We start from the raw sequence: 25,288 nt of genomic DNA on the forward strand, positions 1-25,288 counted from the left end.
GTGCAAAAACTCTGCAAGTGTAGACATACCCATAATCCTAAGGGTTACTAAACCTCTCTCTCATACAACAGCGTTAGGAGTAATGTTTAATGGGGGACATAGGGAGCTGCCCTCCCACTTCATTATCAGGAGGGAATGGAATTACTCCCTGTGTTGTCTAAGTATTAAATCTTAGCAACTAAAAATACCAAGTTCTAGTAAATATGTTCTAGCATAATAGCGGGCTTTGATCTTTGAAATATTTAAGCCCCACTACATCCTACTATGGCAAAGATTTGTTTTTGGTGGAAGGTGTTTGAACACACTTACGGGTCCCAACCTGCCCGCTCCTGCCAAAGTAGTATAAAGAAAAGCCTTCACAAGGAAATGCTTTCATTGAAATGCTCTGAAGTCCCACTGTTTCTTCCATTAAGAAGAATAAATGTGAAAATTCTTTGAATCTAAAAGTAGTTCTTTTGGAGGGGAAATGTGTTTTTTAGCACTTGGTGAAACTATTCACTCGCTGCTTGGCCCTTTTTTAAAAAAAAAAGTCATGACAACTGAAACTGTGCAAAACAATCAACTCAAACAGCTTTTCCAGGAGTCATTCTGAGAGACTAGGTGGGAAGAAGTTCTCATGGCAAGAAGAATCTGGGAAATAAGTGAACATGCTTTCAAAATGACGCTGAGGCCTCCATGTCAACATCCAAGCCAAGGAGGACCCACCTTCTAGAGGGGAGGGCGTGGGGCTTATTTTGGGGTACGGGGTAGAAAAGGGCTAGTTGAGGCAGATTTCTCTTGATGCTTTTTTTTGGAACTGAACCTGGACTGAATGATATCCAAATCCCTGTAAATTATACTGCTGAATTTGCATTGTGAAACATGCCTCGACTCAAAGCCTGCAGCATTTTCCCAGCAATTTTGAAACTGGCTTTGGTACTTTTCCTAATCTACCTCATCCTGTCATGGAGAAACACCCAACTCTGCAATTTCCCCAGCAAGCTCACATTATGCAGTTTTACCTCACAGTGCTTCCTGTCCTTAGAAAGCTTGAACCCTTTCTTGCCATCACAATAGCAGGCATAGCTTCCTGGAGAATTGACACACTCTTGAGCACAAGTGTTTTCAGCACATTCATCCACATCTGCAGTGAAACGGAAGCACATTGCATGAGACTTAGACTGAACAATCATTTAATGTTCTAAAGACAAGTACATTAAGTTAATGCAACAATGGGCAAGACAGTTCTGTATTGGAATGTGAATCCTGTCGGTGGTGGTGATGATGATGTATTAAAATATTAAAGGGCCCTCTCCAGGCTGAAATTTACATTGCCTTCTGGATGAACAACCCCAGCAAGTCTGATATGGAAACTGTGCAGTGAGGCAGGGCAAGGCTGAACGGATATGTGAGATGCTACAAAGCTGAGCTGCATGGCTGAGAATTACAGAGCAATGCAGAAGAGCGGAGTAGACATAAATGAACTTCTGCCACCTGTCTATCACTACTACCTGTTCTGGGCCACTCTCCTCTTGTGCCACCCAAGGGCTCACAAGCTGCAAGAGTTACTACCGGCCTAACAGTATACATGGCAATTGTGTGGAGCAGAGACAGAGGGTATGTCCACACTTACAGAGTTTTTGAGCTGTAAGTTTCATCAGTGATAGGGAACCAGTGAAAGTAAAGCGCTGGTTTGTGTACTCACTCAATTCCTCAGGCATCAGAAAGCGTGTACACTACCAGCACTTCCATCGCTGATGAGAGCAGCGCTGTAGGGCAGCTGTCCCACAGGGCAGCTCTCTCTATAGGTCTTGTGCGGGGGAGGGAGCAGAAGGCATTCTGGGTCTCTGCTCAGTGCCCCGTGCTGCCCTGCTTCATGTCTCAGGAGCCCCATTACTTCCTTGTTTCTTCCATGGCATTTTTTTTTAAAAAACTTCCTGCTGTCTGTCTCCTTTCCCGCCACATCTACAAACAAGGGAAAAGGAAGCTTCAAACTTCCCAGGGTTTACACAGGGAGAGGGGTGCACGTCCGTGCATTGGAGCAGTGGAGATGCTGGCCAGAGTGGTTGCTTTTGGAACTGTGGGATAGCCTTCAGAGGCCAAAAGGTGTTTACACTGGTGGAACATGTCTTCACTTTCACAACAACACAAAAAGAACAGCAGTAAGAGCTGTATGCCTCTCGTGAAGGTGGTTTTCTTTTTGCGGTGAAACTTCTGAGTTTCACCGCAAAAAGTCATTAACAAGTGTAGACGCTCTTGCGGTTTTAGTGGAAAAAAAGGGACTTTTTGCGCTTTAAATTGTAAGTGTAAACATACCCAGAGTCTGTTCACATCAGGCCAAAATCAGTTCTATACAGTCACATCTGAGGGAGAGGTACTTCCTCTGACTAACATGTAGTAATTTTCCTAAGCTGCAAAGCCCGGACAGTTCAAATGGAGTCTATGGAGACCAACTTAGGGAGATTAAAAGCAAAAACCACTTGGCTGTTAAGGAGGTAAACCCACTACCTTTTTCATGTTGTTGGCTATGTGCAATAAATAATGTAGAAAAGAGAGGTTATGTGAAAGGCAAATTTAATTGTTACATTTCTAATATGAAAACAAGCAAAATCTATCGTGAGGTGAGAGGCTTTGTAGGCATGAGCTAAGGGCAATGTATAAAGAAATTTTGCAATGCCGGTTCTGAAATGCATTGCCCTTTTGATGTAAATAAATGATAGCATGCTAGCAAATATATTTTTAAAACATGATTTGGTTTTGTAGCATGCTAGGTTTTTAAAAATTAAATTCAAGATCTCCTCTTTAAGCTCTACTTTATAAAGTGGTGAGCATAATGTATTGGGCAGAACCAGAAACTAGTTCCCAGGATTCCTGGCTTTGATTCTAGTACTTGACACTGACTCACTGAGTGACCTAGCACGACATTTAACCTCTCTGTGCCAGAGGTTCCCCATAATTTACGTGGCAGATACTTCCTTGGTGTGTTGAGAGGACTAGACAACTAATACTTCTGAAGGGTTTTGAGATGCTTGGAGGAAAAGCACTATACCTATTAAAATGCCCAATCTTACTGTCTTTTGCTGTTTGTTTAGTTGACCAAGGGCCTGTTTAGGAGAAACAATCTGTTCAGGAAGGATAAAGATGTGTGGAGCTGAAGACACGATCAATATCCAAGTTAAACTGTAGTGGGCTTACGTCATTCTTTAAAACAACTTCTATTGTGTTTTAAACCCCAGGTTTGATTCACCTCCAGGATTCTGACAATGCAAACTGTGGCCTCAGAGTTGGTATATCTGCTTGGAGGGCAAGGGGGTGCAGCAAGTACTAGTCTCCAGGAAGACCTGCTTTGCCAGGGTGTCTGTAGTGGGCTGGTACAGCCACACAAGTGGTCGGACGGGGATGGGCCAAGTCAGTACCTATTCTAGGCAATTTCTACTGGAGGGATGTTTATGAACCCTGACTGGATTTTACAGCTGCTTTCCATTCACAGAACCCCCAGAAGAGGGAGATGCTGATACTGCAGCAGCCCTCTCCAGGGGCAAGGGAGGAGAATCCTACCTCCTCTCTTTGCAGCAGCTACCACTATAGTCTCTGTGTGTAGGTATGCGTGTTTGTGTAACTTTGTTGTTACTGATCCACAGGAGTGAATCTGGCCCTTCAACATGACAGTGGAAACATACATGTTGCCAACCTTCAAACAGGCTAAGTTGCTGTCCATCTGCACAACCCTGCTTTTGTTAATATCCTTAGTCTCATAACTGTTCAGGATACCAATTTTAAAAGTAAAATGTACACTTAAGGAGAACCCCACACAACCTAAATGTACACAAGGGGAGGGGGAAACTATTTCAGATTGTTCCTTGGAACCATAGTGTCTTTTTTATCCTAGTATACACAGTTACAAATCTGTTAGTATCCTCTCTTTAATTCCACAGTAATTGGGCAAGGGAGAACAGATGTCACTGCTAGCAAAGAACTATTTGTAAGTCTCTCTTTATTTATTTATGGTGTGATAATAAAAAGGCAGTATCTGCAGGTCACCATTTGTGTTTACAGCACTCCCTGTGCTATAAAGAGCTTGTGTTAAACTGCAAACATGGCAAATTTCCTCCTAAGATAAAATCCTAAAAGTTCTTTTTTTTTCCCACCGGCTGGAATTTCATTATTTCCACTGTATAGCAAACCTTAATGCTGGTGGGATGAATTAAAATGAACCAGAATCAAATCTGCAAATACTCAAATATTTTTTTAAAAGGCAAATTAGACATTTGAATATTTGTACAGTGCCTTTTCAAAGCTCTACCACTAGCTAAATATATATAAACCTTCAGCATGAATAGTTACGGTAACTTTCTCTGGAGGGATCCTTTCTTCCACATGCTGATTTCATAAAGAAATGTTCTTCTCTCTCTAGAAAATTTCTGAAAGGACAGTCGTCTTCTGACAACTCATATACACCGCTACCTCGATATAACGCCACCCGATATAACACAAATTTGGATATAATGCAGTAAAGCAGTGCTCGGGGGGCGGGGAGAGCGGCGCACTCCGGTGGTTCAAAGCAAGTTCAATATAACACGGTTTCACCTATAACGCGGTAAGATTTTTTGGCTCCCAAGGACAGTGTTACCTCGAGGAAGAGGTGTATTAGATTGCATGGAGGAGGTGTAATGGGTGCGGGAGAGGAATGGACCATTTTTAAATGGCGGTCTCAGGTCCCAATATTTTGAGAGTGAATCCCTCCAGTATTATATTTGCACCCTTTATGAAGAGTAGCCAGATTGACTCAATATCAATGAGCACCCAACATTTGAATGATAGTGACACAAAATGGGGTGATTAATATACCCATAGAAGTGAGTAGAAAGTTATTTTATATGTTGTAGCAATTGTATCAGCCCTGGTTGAGATACCCCTGCTGGACCCTCACCAGGCTGCTGTGTTAGACCCACTTGCTGGGCCTGTGTGCCTTGAAGCCCCCCATGATCACAGGGTAGGCTCCAGCTACAATCTCTGGCTGCAGACTCTCTGGCACACTTCTTGGGCACAAACTCTGTCTCATATACCCCTGCATGGAGGATGGACCCCACAGCCCAGCTGCACGAGGCCCTTGGCACGCGTAATGACCCCCAACACACTTCAGTAGCGTAAGCAAAGCCCTTCCCTAGAGCTTGTCTTGTGAGTAGTCACCCACTGGTTTATAGTTCACCCTTTCAGAAACACAAAACAAATAACAGACTTTGCAGAGGGATTTCTAAATCGCTCACTCTTTACTTTAGACCGCACAAGAGATATACAGATCTAGGCAAAACAATGAACACCTGTACACCATTCCTCAGTTTCCTTACCACCCTTGAGCATTCTTTGGGATTTCAGCTGGTATCTGAAGGATGGAGATGGATGGCAGAAGAGAGATCACTTGATCATTGCCTGTTAGATTCACTCCCTCTGGGGCACCTGGCATTGGCCACTGTCGGTAGACAGATACTGGGCTAGATGGACCTTTGGTCTGACCCGGTACGGCCTTTCTTATGTTCTTATCTTGCCAGGGCTCCAAGTCCCCTGTATTGAATCTCACTCCCCCAGCTTCTCCCAGTTACTGGATCTTTCCCTGACCCCTGCAGTCAGTATCCTTCGCCTCCAGTTGATCTGGTAATCAAAAAGCTTCCCTTTTGAGTCCCTCCTCAGTCTTTGGGTACATCTACACAGCAGAAAAAAACAAAAACAAAAAATCCCCCCTGCAACAGAGAGTCTCAGACCCCAGGTCAACTGACTCAGATTTGCAGGGCTAAGAGAGCAGTGTAGATATTTGGGCTCTGGCTGACCCTCCAGTCTACACTGCTATTTTCAGCCCCGAAGTACAAGCCTGCAGCTACGTTATTCACGTAGCTGAAGTTGCGTATCTTATATCGATTTTTCCCCTTAGTGTAGACCAGCCCTGAGTCAGTTTGACCTGGGCTCTGAGATGGGTGTACCCTTTGTGTTTGTAAACCCTCTCTCTGACACATCCTGTGTCTTTGTTCCCTTCCACTGCTCCAAACCCCACTCTCTGCAAAGCACATAAGATAACTGGATTGTCTAAACTTTAGCCAGCCCATTGTTCTAAGGTGCTCCCAACTGAATGGGAACTGTTTTAAGTTAACAACTCTCTATTGTCCTTGACCTGGGAGAGATGGTAGCAGATGGCTGATTCCATGTTCATGGAGGCATTTAATGATGCAACAATTTCATAAAATCAACTAGAATTTGTAAGTTTCATATAGACAGATTTCCCAAATTGTCACAGCAGTTATTTAAAAAAAAAAAAACAACCACCTTTTACCTTCACAATTCTTTGAAGTTGAATTATATGTGTAGCCTTCCGCACATTCACATTTATATTTGCCAGGGTTGTTCTTGCACTGTGCTGTCCCACAGATGTCTGGATGTATCGTACATTCATCCCGGTCTATAAATTCAGAAGTGTTACTGAGAATAAAGTTTTTTCTCATGACATTTTACCCTGCCTCAAGATTGTAAGGGCAAAACAAAAACAACAACAAAATCACAATTCTGGCAGATCTTGCTAGGTTTGGCATAGTCTCCTTTGTAAGGGAGACTTCCAGAGGATTCTGCAGGAAATTTTACCTTGCCCCCAAGTGAAGTCTCCTTCTGTGTACCTTGATACTCTGTAGGCTGTACTATGGATCCAAGGAAAAGGGACAATGTGTCAGAGGTTGAAAGGGGAAAAAGTAGCACAAATGTGTTTACTGTAATGCTCTGTTCATCATCATTCCTGATTGAGAGCTAGATTGTGCAGCTGTTACTTATATTGGTGAGCCCTCATTAATAGCAGGTAACCTCTCTGGCATCAGAGGGACTACTTGTGTGAACAAGGGCTCATCAACATGAGCCAGGGGGGTGCACAATCTAGCTCTAAAGGATTAAAAGTATATGAACAAGCTCCGTTCAACCAACTTTTGAGCCTGCATTTGTCAGACTGCAGTATTGCAATGGGATTATATAGGAGTCAGTGCCATTGATTATTTGTGTCCACAAAAGTACATGCACTAAACAGAAGCCCAGTGAAAGCCAGCCTGAAGGTCTGTCCCTTTATATCCTCTGACGATGGTATCCATACCAGTTAGTGCAGTTCAACAGAAAAATTTTGAATAGTAAAGAAATGCAATACTAGGATGAAGTAAGCTATTTTCTTGCCAAAATGCCATCACATTTTTCTGCTAACTATATTAACACATGCCCTTTACCTGGAATTTTATTCCAAAATAAAGACTTAAATCTATAGTCAATGAAAAGGCCTTTGGGCTACACCCTGCAAGTAATTATAGTGATGCAATGCAGCACAAGCCTTTCCCTATATAAAGAGTAGGATGACCAGATAGCCAGTGTGAAAAATCAGGACAGGAGTGGGAGGTAATAGGCACCTATATAAGACAAAGCCCCAAATATCAGGACTGTCCCTGTAAAATCTGGGCAGCTGGTCATCCTAATAAAGCGCATCCTCAGAATTCATTAATATTTTCCTTTTAAGTGAAGGAAACCAAAACTCAGAGAGTGAAATCCAATCAAAGCCACAGATTTTCACAGACTGTTTCAGGCTAAGAATGTGAACTTCCCTTTGCATTCTAGAAACTTGACTTGGACTCTGAAACTGGTTTAAGTCTGGTGTTTGTGACACAAGCCCAAGTTTCATTAATTAACTAGCCTGGGTTCATGTAAAAAGGCATACACAACCCTAGTAGTGAACTAAGTTGGGCATATCAATGGGAATCAAATATGCATCAGAGAGCAGAATTTGGCTTGAAATAGGAGGGGAAAATTTAAAGGGACAGTAGCTATAGTTCAGCCTAAATTCTCTAATTGGTAGTATCCAAACATAATTTCTTTTCATACAATGATGTTTTTAAGTGTCCTTTCTTACCTTTGCAGTCCTGTTTATTTGGAAGCATATAGTATCCATTGTCACAGGAACAGCGGTAGCTTCCAGGAAAATTAGTACAGCTGTGGCTACAACCTCCATTTTTATTTGCTGGATCTTCACATTCATTTATATCTAGAAGATGTAACAGAATATATCCGTGTTCACACCCATACACTATTGTAGTAACTTCTGTACAAGTCATGTCTTGTGAAGTATTATTTAAAAACTCATAATTTGCTGATCAGTAATGTCATGGCAGTAGCGTTATATGTGAAGTTATAAACTGAAATCATGACTAAAAATATATTTTCCAGATAAATTTGGGGAGTGGTCAAACCAGTCCCTCAGAGACAAAAGGCAAGATGATGCCTCAGCCAGGTGTACACAAGGCTGATGGACAATTACCAGCAAAGTGGCCATTCTGTGGCAGGAAAGAGGGCAGGGGCAAAAATCTACATCTTAGCAAAGAAACAGCATGGAGTTTCCTTTGACACAGGTGAGAGAACTTTGCTTTGAATCTAATATAGTTTGATAAGTTAGTCACCAGTAGCATTTTATCTTTATTTTTCTTGTAAACATGTCTGACTTTTATCTTTCATTACTTGTACTCACTTGAGATCTCTCTCTCTTTGTAGTTAATAAACTTGTTTTATTGTTTTATCTAATCCAGTGTGTTCAAATTGAATTGTCTGGGTAATTTCATTTGGGGTAAAAAGTTGTGCATGTAATTCCCTTTAAGGCAGTGTTTCCCAAACTTGGGACGCTGCTTGTGCAGGGAAAGCCCCTGGCGGGCTGAGCCGGTTTGTTTACCTGCCACGTCCGCAAGTTCGGCCGATTGTGGCTCCCAGTGGCCGAACTTGTGGACGCAGCAGGTAAAAAAACTGGCCCGGCCCACTAGGGGCTTTCCCTACACAAGCGGTGTCCCAAGTATGGGAAACACTGCCTTAAAGAAATAATGGACTCAATGTATCTGTACTGTCCAGGAGAGGGCTGGGCAGTACAGGTCATATGTTTCTGAGGGGAAATCTGGGACTGGGAGTGTGTTGGGATCACCCTGTGGTAATCTTTAAGACTGATAAGAGCCAATTTGTAGCTGGCTGGTTGCAGCACATACAGACATAGCTGGGGCCAGTTTGTGAGCAGTCCAGATTAGAGGCTACAGCAGCAAGGCATTGTGAAGGACACCCCCGTGCCCGGGTTACAGACCTGGGGTGACACAGCAATTCATTGGTCTGGATGGTTCCCTGGTATGTCACAGAAGGGGAGGGAGGGAGCCCAAGCAATCTTAATCTAAAAGAGGCTATTTGCTGCCTCATTTAACTATTTAAAAATATGGTATTGTTAATAATGCTCTAATTTCAGCCTTAGTAACAGTTACTACCACCATAGTCACAATATGAACTGTACCTTCTTCACATCTCTCTCCTTGCCAGCCTGGTTTACAGACACAAGTGTATCTGGCTTGCCCATCAATGCATTCCATATATCCATCTTCATTGCATGGCAGAGGGCTACATTGGTTTGAAATTTCTGTGAATACAGAGGGGAAAAGATCAGGGGGGAAAAAAGGTGATTTTTACACTCCGTTTTCCCATAATCTTGTTTTCTATCTCCTTTCCTCTGATAGTCACCCTTCACAAGAAGGAAAAAGCTTGCCACACAAGAAAAAGCATCCACATAGCACATGTCCTTCTATTAATTCTGCCCAGAGGTAAGTTACCTCAAAAGTTACAATGCACTTTGTCCCCTTTGGCAGCTAGTCCAAAGACAACATTACCAGTTATGTATCAGAGGGGTAGCCATGTTAGTCTGGATCTGTAAAAGCAGCAAAGAGTCCTGTGGCATCTTATAGACTAACAGACATATTGGCGCATGAGCTTTTGTGGGTGAATACCCACTTCGTTGGATTCACATGCATCTGACGAAGTGGGTATTCACCCACGAAAGCTCATGCTCCAATACGTCTGTTAGTCTATAAGGTGCCACAGGACTCTTTGCTGCTATTACCAGTTATGGATCAGCAACATTTTCCCCTCACCAAGAGAAGACCATTATGAAATGAATGGCTCATGGGAATTGGTATACAGTGCTTGTCACTACTGGGTGCAGACAGGCCCAGGTTGGTAATAGCAGCAAGCCACTACCAAACGATGGCTCTTCAGTGGCATAGGTAAATTAACCTAGAGGTCTCAGTTCAGTTCTTAGTCAATAGCTGTCTGCATCATCAATCATCATCCCAGTTGTCTCAGCAGAGGCCAAGGTCTGAAAGGTACAGAGACCAATTCCTTTGTCATGCTAGAGGTGATACATTTGTGTGGATGCTCACACCCCTGCTGCCTGTGCTATATATGCTCCATTGACAAACTGGAAACTTCACTTCCCAGTGCTATCCAACTGGCAGCTTTCACTAACTTTAAATTCACTTACAAAAATAAAAAATTGGAGCATGGAGAGGAATTGAGAACGTTCTGTTCATCCCTGCGTGGCAATGTAAAGCGAGGTGCAACATGTCTACCACAGGGAGAACGCAGAGCCTATTGTTTTACCCTGTACTTCCCTAAGTTGGTAGGTAAGTTTATACTTTGACTATTTTCCCGCTTTCTTTGCCTTACATCAACATGCTGGGGTGCCTAATGAGTTTATTCTTGCTTCAGTTTGCTGACAGCTTTACAGATTAGTTTTTTTCAAGGTCTCTCATATTTACAAATGTCTTGCTCCTACTTTGGGATTATATATTTGTGAAGAGTGGGCCTGTAGCTTTTTGAGGATTGCTTTTTAAAATGTGGTGTTTTAAAACACTAGTACTAATTAGGGTGACCAGACAGCAAATGTGAAAAATCAGGACGGGGTGGGGGGTAATAGGAGCCTATATAAGAAAAAGACCCAAAAATCGGGACATCTGGTCACCCTAGTAATAATAGAAAGGGAAGGAAAAAAGGGATTGGTTATATCAGATGATTCAGAACAGTGAATTGGATGGCTACTATCATATTATATGGACCCAAACCTGCAGTACCCCCATTGACTTCAACCTGCTCATAAGAACTGTAAAACAGAAAGTAACAATCTTATTTTGTTTGCATATTTGTCAATTACATCCAGGGGCAGCTGGTCATTGAATGGCTGCTGTAGGTGAGCCCCACTGATTATGTCACACCACAGAAAGTGTATAGCACCTATAGAAAGGCTGCTGCATTGCAGGGTGCAGTATTACCTGCTGCAAATAGGTGACTCCAGCTCAGGCAGAAGAGGGTGCAGGCACAGGGAAGGGAATATGGCCGATGAGTGGCTAACACAGATTAACTCCACAAAAGCAAGCTATGGGACTCTCTACACATTCTTCCTGCAGCCAAAGACTTTCCTTTCTGCCTCTCTCCTTCTGTTTCCTTAGGTCCAACCACAAGTGAGCTTGGTGGGCAGGAAGTGTGTGGATGGAGAGGAATTAAGAGGGAAGGGTGTTCCTGAGCAAGAGGAGATTGGATAGAAGGAAGAGATCACTGGGAATTTATGGGGGTTCTGAGCCGGGGGAGGATAGGTTGGATTGGCAGGGGTGAGTGTGGGTGAATGGAAGGAATGAGATGAATTGGGCGATGGGGGAGGGGGGGCGGGCATAGGGTGACCAGATCACCCAGGTCAAATATCGGGACGCGGGGGGGCGGGGCGGGGGCAGAGGGGGAAAAAATGGCGGCAGAGCAAAAAAAAAAAAAAAATCTCCCACCCCCGATTCCTCCTCCCTCCGCAAGCGCTGGAGGGAGGCCCGGGAGACTCAGGGGAGCACGGGGCCGGGGTGAGTGTGAGTCCAGCCTGGCCCCGAGCAGGCAGGACTCAGGCGCGGTATCTGGAGGGAGAGTACGGGGTGGCCTGCGGGGCCAGGCAGCGGCTGTTCTCCCCACCTGGGCAGCAGGACTCGGGAGCAGCTGCTGCTGCAGCTCCCACTGCCGCGGGGGGAGGAAGCGGCCGCTGGCCAAGCTCGGCAGCTGCGGCTCTGGCGCCCACGAACCCCCCGAGCCCGGGCCTGCTGCGGAGACCCAGCGCGCACGCTGCGCATACCCAGCCCCTGGCCACTCGCGTGTGGGCTGGCTGCCCAGCTGGTGCAATCCTGCGGGCGGCCTCGGAGTGGGGGCAGCAGGCCCCAGCCCCCCGCATCCCGCTCGGGTCCTGCAGGGGAACAAACGGGACTGGGCTGCCGATGCCTCCGCCACGGGATTGCACCAGCTGGGCAGCCAGCCCAGACGCGACTGGCCAGGGGCTGCGCACAGTGTGCGCGCTGCCCCGCAGCAGGCCCGGGCTCGGGGGGTTCGGGCCCGGGCACCAAAGCCGCAGCCGCCAAGCGCCACGTGCTTGGCCACTTCCTCCCCCCGCAGCAGTGGGAGCTGCAGCAGCGGCTGCTCCCGAGTCCCCTGCCCAGGTGGGGAGAACAGCCGCCACCTAGCCCCACGGGCCGCCCCCCTACTCTCCCTCCAGGTACCGCGCCCGAGTCCTGCCTGCTCGGGGCCAGGCCAGACTCACACTCACCCCGGCCCCGCACTCCCCTCAGTCTCCTGGGCATGGCATGCTTGGAAAGAGGCGGGGATTTGGGGAGGGAGACAATGTGGCAGTGAGGGGGCGGGGATGGGGGCGAGGATTTGGGGAAGGATCCAATGGGGGAAGGAAGGGGCGGAGTCGGGGCAGGGGACGGCGCGAGCCCTTCGGGCTCCAGAGCCTTTGCTTGTTTGTCCAGTGTCCCGACCTAACATTGGTCGGGACGCGGGACAAACAAGCAAATATCGGGACAGTCCCGATAAAATCGGGACGTCTGGTCACCCTAGGCAGGCATGAGGAAAGAGAGAATAGGGTGAATTGATGAACTCCAAGTTCTATTTTAATATGCCTAGTAAGGAATCTATTTGTCAAAATTCTTTTACCAGAATCTTTTTTTGGGTCTCTATTATTACTGACATACTTCCTGACAGATATTTTGAAATAAATTACCAATATAATTGAAACGGTCATGATTATATTGTGTTATTTTGACAAATAAAATATGCAGAATTTTAAAATACGGTGTGCAGAATTTTAAATTTTTTTTTGGCGTAGAATTCCCCCAGAGGATTACTCAAGAGTGAGAATAAACTTTACTACAGGGGTAGGCAACCTATGGCACGTGTGCCGAAGGCGGCACACGAGCTGATTTTCAGTGTCCGGGTCCTGGCCACTGGTCCGAGGGGCTCTGCATTTTAATTTAATTTTAAATTAAGCTTCTTAAACATTTTAAAAACCTTATTTACTTTACATACAACAATAGTTCAGTTATATATTATAGACGTATAGAAAGAGACCTTCTAAAAACGTTAACATGTATTACTGGCACGCGAAACCTTAAATTAGAGTGAATAAATGAAGACTCGGCACACCACTTCTGAAAGGCTGCCGACTCCTGCTCTACTATTTTGAATGTAATTTTACTTTCTAGATAACTGGACTGCTCGGGGGAAGGGGGGTGTATGTTTAAACCCAAATCAGTATTAGATACACCATAACTCTGTCTCAGTACTGTTTGTGAAATTTATATAATAAATTCTTACCTTTCACACAGGTTCTCAGGTCAGTTGAGGAATCTGAAATAACATCAGGAATCCTGAAAATCCCTGCTCGATGGGAGCCGAGGCAGGCTGTAAATACAAACCAACACAATCTGCTTATGGGCCAAACACCCATTTAAACTGAATTCATCACAACAAAAATTAAGCACTGCACCTTCAAAGAGCTTATTCTCACAGTTTGAGCTAGAAAACCAGTTGACACATTAAGGACACCTAATCACAGCCTCACATTCTGAATGGCTCAGTCAGGTTCTAACTGTACAGAAGAGCTTGTGAGCTACTGGACATCAGAATTCAAAAGAAAAACACCCAGCTATTGCAACTGATAGTATGCAAGTGGGAAGAAAGCCCTCCATATCATACAAACTCTATGATAAAATACAGCACACAAGGAGGTGTATTTTTTATGGGTTGCTGGGGATTGGTACTTACTTAAATATTTGGGGTAAAAATATTCCTGTAAAAAGAATAAGAGAAGTTTAGTAAGTTTTAAGATAATTGGAATTATTATAAAATGTTAACTAGACACTTACTGAAATGTATTTGTGCTGTAATTGAAAAAGGAGATGAAAGAAAGAAGAGGTCCATCAATTATCATTTTTATTCATCTATGAAATCAACTAGGAATATTCTATAAAACTTGCTTTTACATTTAAACACAGGGCTCCAGATTACCAAAGGGAGGGGAAGGGCAGAAAAAAAAATAGGTGAGGAATCCTCTCCCTTTATGGTTCTGCTCTCCAAGTTGGAGATTAGGATTCAGCACTGAATAGCATTTCTCTCCATATCAGAGAGGGAGAAAGGACCAGTTTGTCCTTTGCTGAGTCAGCGCACACTATGGCGGTCCCAAAAATCACGAGGTGCAAAATTGTTCTTTGTACTGTTTGTGCCTAAAAGCAAGGCCGGCTTTAGGCCAATTCGTCTGATTCCCCGGAATCGGCCCCCGCGCCTAAGAGGGCCCCGCTCCTTAGGTGCCTTTTTAATTTTTTTTACTCTTTGGCGGCCCCGCTCCCCTGGCCAGAGCGCCAGCAAGAGCACAGCAAGCCCAGTGACCCCAGCCGGAGCGCGGCAGCCCCACGGCCCCGCTCTCCTGGCCGGCAATCCAAAGTGCTGCCGAAGACTGGGCGCACCACCCGGTGAGTACAAGCCCCACCCCCCAGGAATCGGGTCCCGCACTTGCCAAAGCCGGCCCTGCCTAAAAGTCTTGTACAGAGTGGCAGTCTGAGTCAAACCTTACAGCAGATAAGATCTAAAAGAGAAATAATTTAGACTTTTTTCAAAGGAATCTTGACCTGTCTTTTTGTAGACACAAGTGCCTGATTTGCAGGTGCAGTCAGATATTTGTATGCCTAGTAGGCGATTTTCAAAGGTATAAAGGGCAATTAATGGGAGCTGGACACAACTGTCCTTTCTGCCTTTGAAAATCCCACCCCCTTCCCTCCATATGGCAAGATTTTCACCAAAATTAATCCTGGAAATAAAATTGCACCTAATAATGATAGGTACTAAAAATCTAGCTTTGAACATGTATTTATATTTCAAATGAAATGGAAAAATGTTTTGGCTTTTTATTTAACTAAGTGATTAATAATACTGCACCCTTATGTGGTATTTTTTTTAATTAAAAACTATAATCTTAACACTAAAAGTAGCTTGTGCTATTTGATCAAAGGCAGATCATGCAAACAATACAGATTTTATTTACAACCAAAAATAAAATAATTCATTTTCTAACTTTATATCTACCGATTAAGGTCCATTCTGTAATGCAAATTTAATGTCTCAAACATTTAACATTGTAGATCCAGTGTGCTATGTATGAACTCAGGCACTAGACTCTTGTACTTAGAAGAAAGTCCTCCAGCAAGGGTGCCCAATATGTTTATGATAAAAATGGCTGCACAAGTAATTTGTTAGGAGATGTTTTGTTCTGCAAGTGGTCTCTCTGTAGAATTCTCATTTGAGGCCAATGGGTGTTCCATGCATGGAGTGCTGGGAAATTTGTGCCTTTAAAAAAAAAATCAAAAGAAAGTACGCACAGCCATACTTTGTGCATCTGATCTGCCTCCCTTAATAGGTAATGTGCATATGCACTGGGCTGGCACTCTGCACATGGAAGAATTTCACTCTTGATCTGAATGCTTTTTAGCCCTGCTATATAGAAACCTATGCATTTCCAGGTTTTTTTCTTCCTCCTCTGCACAAAACTGTTCTCCAGTTCTCAAATGCTCATCAAATTCTTACCGTTTCAGGATTATTTTCAAATATTTCTCTGGCTTCTTCTTTATTGCACAGTTCTTCAATGCATTCTCTTTCTAAATTTCCCTTCTTACTTTCTTCCATAAAAGAATTGGCTCGACGTTTCCTAACCAGGAACTCGGAGGCATACTGCTGAGACAAAACTTTGTAGAACCAAACATTTTTCACATTGTAAAGCTCAGCAATGTGGTAGGGTAAAAATTAACTTAGAGTGAGGTGCTAGAACAAAAATCAGAATTCAGTTGGTAGTCATGCTGTAGCCATGTGCAACATTGTCAGGCAATGTGGGAGAGAGGAAGGATATTTCAGGATTGCTTTATCTGTGTGTTAGTTGCCTAAATAAATAAATAAAAATTCTGATTGACATTTACAGGGATTCTTAGATCTTTTTGTACAAAGCCATGCCCAGAGCATCATTTAAATGTCATTGTGTTACTGGAAAACATTGTTTTAATCCTGGGTATTCTAAAAAAAGGGAGAGACTTGACAGGCGGGATGAAAAATTATGCAGAATCTTACAATATGTTAGAATAACCTGTTTTAATTACATAGAAGTAAGGTATTCTGTGAACCACTTATTTTATATGAGGCCATAAGTGCTTTTTATAAGCCAAGAGATGCCTGCTAATACTTCTAAAGTAAATACTTTATGAATACTTCACAACCTAAGGTTAACAACCCAGTACACAATGCAAAATTTCAGGAGATGACACTAGTGGCACAGCTTGAAAAATGTTTGGGCTGATGTTGTGAAAGGAAATTCATGTCCCTCTACAAATGTTAATGGAGATACTTACAGACAATCTATATATTTTTATAGGTGTAATGCTGCATGTGTATCACTATTTACTTTTTGAACATCTCCATGTTGCTCTTATTACTGACTTTTAATTTTAAAAGTCTTGTGAATAAATGAATTAGTTGGAGAATATTTTGTTGTAGCAATAATCACTATTCTACTGGGATCTGATTCAAAGTGGAAAGACTCCCACTGATTTCAATGAGTTTTGAATCAAGCCCTTAATACATTCCTCACATGGTACTGCAGATACAGCATCTAAATTAGATTAGGGTTTTTCTGTTGCTGTATTTGTTTTTGGCTGTTCCTAGTTAACAAGAAAGATATGGATAAACAGACCTGGAAAAAGTCCAAGTCATAGGGTTAGAGGGTGAGGCTGACATGTTAGCTGATGGGCACAACAGTTCTATACCTGCATTGCACTAATTAGCATTTTCACAATTTACCTTATCAGATTAGAATGAACGTATGAGGCCTGCAGAGCATAATCGGACAGGGTGTCCATAATATTCATTATTGCCCTATGAGAATCAGTTCAGGCAGATATAACTTATGGTCAGACAGAGGATTGTATTGAGTATGTGAAATCTTGATGCACTAGCATGTATATGCCAGCAACGATGAGCATCCCATTGTTTATACCAGGGGTCTCAAACTCAAATGACCATGAGGGCCACATGAGGGCTAGTTCATTGGCCCGAGGGCTGCCCCCGGCCCTGCCCCCACTCCACCCCTTCCATGAGGCTTCACCTCTTCCCAGCCCGCATTCCAACCCCTTCCCTGAAGTCCTCATCCCAACTCTGCCCCCTCTCTGCCCCCAAAGTGTGCATGAGGGGTGTGGCGGGGGCTCAGGGCAGGGAGTTGCAGTGCAGCAGAGGGCTGGGGTGCAGGCAGGGGCTCAGGGTGCAGAAGGGGTGTGGAATGCGGGAGGGGGCTCAGGGCAGGGAGTTGGGGTGCAGGAGGGGTGTGGGATGTGGCAGGGGGCTCAGGGCAGAGGCTTGGGGTGCAGCAGAGGGTTGAGATTCATGCAGGGGACTCATGGCAGAGAGTTGGGGTGCAGCAGGGGACTGGGGTGCAGGCAAGAGGCTCAGGGCAGGGGACTGGGGTGCAGGCAGCAGGCTCAGGGCAGGGAGTTGTGGGGCAGGGTGCAGGAGGGCTTCGGGCTCTGGGGTGGCAGCAGTGCACACCGGGGCCAGGGCAGGCTGCCGGCCCCAGCTCCACCCCGGGAAGTAGCTGGAACCATGTCCCTGTGGCCCCTGGGGGAGGGGGACGCAGGGCTCCCTGCATTGCTTGCCACACCTCCAGGTACCTCCCCCAAAGCTCCCATTGGCCGCAGTTCCCCGTTCCCGGACAATGGGAGCTGCGGGGGGCAGGGGGGGAACAGTGCCTGGAAGCCAGGGCAACACACGGACGGAGCCCTCTGCTTCTCTGCCCACCCCCCCCCCACCCCCGGCCGCAGGGACGTGATGCCAGCCGCTTCAGGGAGCGACATGGGGCTCGAGGTGGGCAATCCTGCGGCTGTAGTTTGCCCACCCCGGCCTGGAAGTAGGCCGGGGGGGAGGCAGGCACAGGCCACGTGTTTGAGACCCCTGGTTTATACACTGCTAAACAGAGTAACAGAAGAGTGCAAATGATATGATGCATTAGCAAGAGTGTTGTGGACCTTCCCATTGAAACAACATTTATCCTTTGCTATGGATTGCTCGTGGGTGGAATGCCTGAAACACAATATTAAAACTAGTCTACATGCCTCAAACACAATACTACACCTAGTCTATTAAATATAAGGAATGCGACCGAGGGACTCACAATAGCTGCATCAGTGGATATCCTATCAAATGTAGGCATCTCTCACAAGAACTTCCTCATTGTATTTGTTCTGCTTTTTGTCGCATAGGCTTGTGGTTTACACTGAAGATTTAAGTTAGCATAACTGGCTTCAACCTCACCTTCATTTTAACAAGATATTAAGGGCAGGGCAAAGGTGCACAATGGACCGGCTGTCCTACACCTCTGAAGCATGAGCCAGGCTTTTCTCTCAGTGATCAGCTAGCAATTCTCGCTGGCATGGAACTGGCCACAGTATTTCATTTCTTCCACCTGCATAGTGATGCATTTGTAGATGTTACAAGACCAGTGAAGAAAAAGTCTGAAGGGTGAAGAATCGCACATACAGAACTGTTAAGATGATGGAAAAGTTTTTCCCATGAAGGAAAGTTCATGTTGTGAAAAAATACCCCATATGTGTGAAACCTTTGCTTAATCTGTGCCACCTTGTATTTAACTCAGCCACTCTGGTTTCTTTCTCCAGACCTGAAGAGCAGCTCTGTGCAAGGCCGGCTTTAGGAAGTGCGGGGCCCAATTCAAACAGTTTCGACTGGGCCCCGGCAGGGATGACTAAAAAAAAAACCACACACACATGTAAAAAAACATGTGGGGCTTGTACTCACCGGGTGGTGCTCCGAATCTTTGGCGGCACTTCAGCGGTCGGTCCTTCACTCACTCCAGGTCTTCGGCAGCATGGAAGGACCCATCGCCGAAGACCCAGAGCAAGTGAAGGAACCGCCGCCGAAGTGCCGCTGAAGACCCGAAGCACCGCCAGGTGAGTAAAAATTAAAAAGGTGCCTCTAGCCAGGGAAGGGATTCTCAGTGGGCACGGGGCCCGATTCAGGGGAATTGGTGGAATATGCCTAAAGCCAGCCCTGGCTCTGTGGAGCTCAAAAGCTTGTCTGTTGTACCAGAAGTTGGTCCAATAAAAGATATTACCTTGCCTATCTTGTCTCTCTCTAATCAAAGATGACCATTTGAGCCATCCATAAAGATAGAGTGGTGCAGCAGCTTTGCACGTAGAGGGACAAAAAGTAGTGGCTGAAAGAGATCAACCCTCAGTAATAATAAAATTGTGTATGTTAAGAATAATCACAGAGGGCTTTAAAAAGTTTCGTATGGGCGGATTCCCTATAGCAACAACCTTCCAATTCCAGTAACCGCTACTGTGTAAATAAATTGTTATGTAATGCTAATCCACTGTAACCTGGCAATACAGCATAGCTGTTGTTGGCAGTCCTTCTATACACAACAGTTGGGTTAATTTCTTTTTTAATATGTTTAGTATGTAATGTTTCCTATTACTTTTAACAATGACAGATTGTTCACTTCCACCAAAAGGCCTGATCCTACTCCCTTTGAAGCAGAAAGGGGTTTTGTCACTTCTCTTTTTGTGATTTCCTGTGCTTCCCCCCATATTTTTATTGGAGTGCAAGGAAAGTATATTAGTTTATCTGCTGAACTGGTCTTTCTTTATATGCATTCTGCTGTTTCATTTAAAAAAATCCTTATCTATACTGCATGTTTGATTACTGGAATGCAAATTATCTCATGAATCTGTCAAACAAAAAGTGAATATAATAGGCTTGATCAAACTACAACTGAAGTCCACTGAGAATCTTGCTATTGATGTCGATAGGCACTGGATGGGCCATAATTATCTAACAATTATTTATCAGGTGCTTATTTAGAAACAGTACTGTTGAAAGAAATAAAAACACAGGACCAGATTCACCAGTTCAATCCATGTATGCCTTCTGGTGCTGCAAAGCAGCCATAAATCTGGCTTAAATGGCCTGGTTAAGAAGGGTTTGCAGTTGTTTTGTGTCACGAAAGGAACACAAAGCAACCATAGCGTACCTGTGATTTGGCCCACAAGGTCTAAATATATATATATATTAAACATAGCAATACTGAAGAAAGTGGAGCTAAATCAGTGATATAGCTGCCATGTAGCAATTAACTCCTTACTTCCAAGGGGGCGCTGGGGGAGAGGAGGGGACCTGGCTGCCGGTGGGTGCTACACATCTACTAATTTTTTTCCTTGAGTGCTCCAGCCCTGGAGCACCCACAGAGTCAGTACCTATGTATGCTATTGCCACCCTTACTTCTGTGCTGTTGCTGGCAGGGCACTCCCTTCAGAGCTGGGCACCCAGCCACCCAGGGCCGCCCAGAGGATTCCGGGGGCCCGGGGTCTTCAGCGGCGGGGGGCCCCGCTTCGGCAGTAAGTCGGCGGCGGGGGGTCCTTCCGTTCCGGGACCCGCCTCCAAAGTGCCCCAAAGACCCACGGCGGGGACCCCCCTCCACCGAATTACCACCGAAGCGGGACCCGCCGCCGAAGTGCAGCCCCCTCCACGGATCTTCGGGGCACTTCGGCGGCGGGTCCCGGAACGGAAGGATCCCCCCGGCGCCAAATTACCGCCGAAGACCCGGCTGCACTTGGGCGGCGGGTCCCGCTTCGGCTGTAATTCGGCGGCGGGGGGGTCCTTCTATCCCAGAGAGGAAGGACCTCCCCCCCCCCCGCCCCGCCAGCGAAGACCGGGAGCGAAGAAGTTCCAGGGGCCCGGGCCCTGCGAGAGTTTTCCGGGGCCACCGGAGCGAGTGAAGGACCCCGCTCCAGGGGCCCCGAAAAACTCTCGTGGGGGCCCCTGCTGGGCCCGGGGCCTGGGGTAAATTGCCCCACTTGCCCCCCCTATATAGTATAGGGTAAAAGCGCACAACAGACCAGATTTCTAAGGGGGACACCAGATTTCACGATCCGTGATGCATTTTTTATGGCTATGAATTTGGTAGGGCCCTACTCATAATGCATGTGCATGAGGATGCTATATAAAGGTTGTCTGAGTAATGCTAAGTCTGGCATTACCTAAATTTTGAGTGCTTCACTTTGCAACCTTAATGTTTTTAATTTACTTTTTTTTCCCCAAGGTCATACAAAATAATTAAAGGTCGACAGAAGGACATGTGGGAGATCCAGTTTACTTTTTCTTACAATAAAGAACAAGAGGAGCAGGGCTGGCTGAAATTTGGGATTTTTGGTTAGCAGGAAATTTAAATATTTCAACATTTGGTTTTGTTCCAATTCAGAATTAAACGTTTTTTCTTTTTTAAGTTTCCAGTGAACCAGAAATTCTGAATTTTGTTTGTTTTGGCAATGCTGACAGTGGGCATTTCTGAAATGAAATATCCTCTTAAGGACCCCAGTAGCAGTTGATTAACAAGAATCATGTTGACTTTAGTTTCACCACTGCTGTAAAGCAGTGTTGGAATTGACAAGAATCGCATCAGTTTCAATCCGCAGCTGCCAGGACTCTCTGGGTCTGTGGCCCCGGGGCAGTGCACAGAGCACTTGTCCCAGAGCCACAAGCCCTGGAAGACCTGGGGTCCCAAGCAGCCCACCAGGAAACCGGGCAGGTTTCTGATGGAACCCTGGCTGTGATTCAACGAAAGTTTGGCAAACCCAAGATGTTTTCACAAAATATTTTGAGTTCAACTAGTTGGCATTTTCTGACAACACTTTGTTTCACCAGAAAATTCCCAACCAGCTCTGAAGAGGACTAACTAATCCTGCGGTGCTCACTGCTGCAGGATATTATTGAGAAAAATATTTTAGTTAAAATTGATTAGCCACTTATATGAATTTAAACAGCGTAAGTAGTTATAGTACATATAACAAAATTTATAAGGGCTGGCCATCCTCATGTTTCAAAGCGTAAACTGATTAGCAGCCATACACAAAAGCAAACTTTCCATGATGGTTATAGTATTATACAATTCTCTGCCATTGCAGGATGAATTCCCTGATATAATAGGGGCCTGGGAATACTTCAGGCCCTCCTACTCTCTGCCTGTGGCACATCCTAGTTTAGTTACTTGTGGGCTGTAAAATGTCAGTTGTTGGGTTTAGGCAGGTGCGGGGTAGTTGTGGTGGCCTGTGAGATAAAGGAAGTCAGACTAGATGGTCTGATGGTCCCTTCTGGCCTTAAACTTAATGAGGCCATAACAACAAAATGAATTATGGGGGATGCTTTTGAAAGCACCTGACATTGGTTAGAGCCGGAACTGGAATACTAGCCTAGATGGCAATTTTAATTTTCAAATATAAATGTTCATGGAAAGATAAGTGGGAGGGTAATGTAATGGGGGAGTAAGGAAAGAGAGAAAATTAAGCAGGAAGGAATGAACAAAGAAGAAAAAGGTGTATGAAAAATGGGGTTTTTTTGGTCTCTGCACAGAAATAAGGTATAAAATGAGCTTTCATCATTCTCTAGCATTTAAACAAAAGGTTGAATGGTAAATATTAGGTTTTTTCTGACTGTTTAATCATTAAACAGGTCATAAACATGCTTACATTTTAAAGGTTCTAATTCTGCTAGTGCCACAAATTACTTCCCTGCGAATGTTCTTACTCTGGCACCAGCAAAAAAGTGATGTTTGACCTGAGTGCAAACTGACCCCCTCCCTCCATTACTTCTAGAATATTTTTCCTCTCTCTACATTAACAAAAGGCTATATGGACATGTCTTTTCATCTAATCCACATGACCAGTGGCATTTGCCTAATTTCAAAGCATCAGATTTGAAGTTATGCTGCTCAGGCAACCTTCAGACCACAGTCATTTGACTTAAGAAAACAAATGAATAATAAATCAAATGTAAAAATTGTCTGTACCAAAGCACTTTCTCAATACTACAGTTGTATTAACAATTAATTGGAAATAAGTAAGTAATATTCAAAATATTGACCAGGAGCAAAGAAGCTCCCCAACTTGAATTCAACAAGTCTCGTTTAGAGGCTACTTTAGTCACAGGACTGCATATTTTTTAGTGCTAAAAACATCAGCAACATAAACCTGTTTCTGTAACAAAAGTTACCTCCGCAATGTAGGGGGAGTCTATTTTGGTTTGCCAACCCATATTAATGCATTTTGAAGAAAAACAAAAACAGCAACGCTGAAGCTCAAAGTTCAGGCATTGCACAAAGATGATAAGGGGTCTGTTTCGTCTGTAAAAACACGGGGGGAGAAGTTAGAACTAGCCTTGCCAAAACTGGAAGTCTTGTCACGTTTTCAGAACAAACCCCTCTCCTTCTGATGCCTGGGGCAAAGAGAACTTGACACAAATGGCGGCTAATGGCCTAACTCACTCTGAATTCTGCTATCTTAATGGCACTTGACCTGTCCTCAGGAGAAAACAGGCAAGCAGCAAATGATTTCCACAAATGTACAAAGCAGTAATGTTGTTTTCTACCACTCCAATCTAGGAGCCTGATAGATTAATAGACCGCTGCCACCATCGCCTTGTTATGCATAGTAAGTTTCCAGGTGCTGTGCATAACAAGGGATAAGGGAAGGGGCAAAACCAACCCGAATTATTCACACAAACAAGCAAGCGTGAACTTTGCCTAAGTTTTGACGCTGCTGCATTTACTTACATGTCCTGGCCTCTGAGAGAGCAATCACCACAACCAAAGAAGTGTGCAAAGCGACGCAGCCCCTGCCTAGCAGCCTCATTCTCACAGAAAGCAGCTGGAAGGGGTTACCAGGCACGTGTGGCTGGCGCTGGGGAGCTATGGACAGACAAGTCGCCTTAGTTAGCACAGCTTCGCTGTGTGCCTGCAGCTTCTGTGAAATAGCAGCACCGCAGCAGCAGGGAGATCTGGTGCCAGATTCCAGCCGGCCTGGAGAGCTGGGGGAGGGAGTGATAACGGGGGGGGGGGGGCTGGACGCTTCCAGGAAACATTCCTAAGTGTGTCTCATGGAGCATAAACAGGATGCGCGAAGCTTACAGGGCAGCCAGAGCCAGGAGGCTGCGGAGCGCCAAGCGCTGGTTTACAGCTGCCCGGAGAGCTGGGGTGGGCGAGAAAGAAATCGCATAAAGTGAAACAGGAGCCTGCAAACGTTCACTCCTGGGCTTCGCTGAAAACTCAGTTTCGTCAACATTTTCTGACCAGCTCTTAGCTCTCCCACCCAGATATAGAGAGGGACGGACACCTCCGCTGGGGCACCACACAGCAGGCTCAGCTCAGGCAGATACTCCCAGTCCCGGGACAGAGGACCCCAGGCACAGCTCCCCGGCCACAGACACCCATAGGGACCCCAGGCACAGCTCCCCGGCCACAGACACCCATAGGGACCCCAGGCACAGCTCCCCGGCCACAGACACCCTTAGGGACCCCAGGCACAGCTCCCCGGCCACAGACACCCATAGGGACCCCTGGCACAGCTCCCCGGCCACAGACACCCATAGGGACCCCAGGCACAGCTCCCCGGCCACAGACACCCTTAGGGACCCCAGGCACAGCTCCCCGGCCACAGACACCCCCTCAGGGACCCCAGGCACAGCTCCCCGGCCACAGAAACCCTTAGGGACCCCAGGAACAGCTCCCTGGCCACAGACACCCCCTCAGGGACCCCAGGCGCAGGTAGGGTTGCAAACTTTGGTTGGACAAATTCCTGGAGATTTCATCACATGACATAATGTTTAATTAAAGATTAATCTTTGATTCCTGGAGACTCCAGGACAACCCTGGAGGACTGGGAACCCTAGGCACAGCTCCCCAGCGCAACACCTGCCTGGGGACACCGGGCACAGCTGCCCAGCCACAGACACTCCCTCGTGGATAGTCACCAGGAACAGTTCCCAGCCACAGACACAACCACCCCCAAGGACACCAGGCACTGACAGACACTTCCTCGAGGACACCAAGCACAGCTCCCCAACCACAGACGCTCCCCCCCCCAGGAACACCAGGCACAGCTCCCCTGCCAGACACCTCCGCAGGGACACCAGGCACAGCTCCCCAGCAAGAGTCCTCCCACCTCCCCCAGGATACCAGAGACAGCTCCTCAGACAGACACCTCCCTAGACCCATGTGGCACAGCTCCCCAGCCAGACATCTCCCCGGGGACACCAGTGTGAC

At 45.6% G+C, this 25,288-nt stretch overlaps 1 protein-coding gene across 3 annotated transcripts in view; it reads right to left on the reverse strand.

The window, feature by feature from the left end:
* The window catches only part of PROS1 (protein S), a 54,354-nt gene extending 30,170 nt beyond the window's left edge, over window positions 1-24,184 (reverse strand). Inside the window, exons 1-9 of one of the 3 annotated variants that reach the window (XM_045001933.1) lie at window positions 23,801-24,181; window positions 18,490-18,640; window positions 15,727-15,870; window positions 13,915-13,939; window positions 13,465-13,551; window positions 9,308-9,430; window positions 7,901-8,032; window positions 6,302-6,427; window positions 1,002-1,123 (exon numbers count right to left, since the gene is read on the reverse strand). In XM_045001933.1, coding sequence (XP_044857868.1) covers window positions 1,002-1,123; window positions 6,302-6,427; window positions 7,901-8,032; window positions 9,308-9,430; window positions 13,465-13,551; window positions 13,915-13,939; window positions 15,727-15,870; window positions 18,490-18,495 — 765 coding nt within the window. In that variant the 5' untranslated portion in view covers window positions 18,496-18,640; window positions 23,801-24,181. Of the gene's footprint in view, window positions 1-1,001; window positions 1,124-6,301; window positions 6,428-7,900; window positions 8,033-9,307; window positions 9,431-13,464; window positions 13,552-13,914; window positions 13,940-15,726; window positions 15,885-18,489; window positions 18,641-23,800 lie in introns of all 3 variants that reach the window. The other 2 variants (XM_045001932.1, XM_045001934.1) reach the window with 2 other exon arrangements.
* Window positions 24,185-25,288: the final 1,104 nt, after the last annotated feature.

The sequence above is a fragment of the Mauremys mutica genome, chromosome 1 (assembly GCF_020497125.1).
Source record: "Mauremys mutica isolate MM-2020 ecotype Southern chromosome 1, ASM2049712v1, whole genome shotgun sequence".
NCBI lineage: Eukaryota > Metazoa > Chordata > Testudines > Geoemydidae > Mauremys > Mauremys mutica.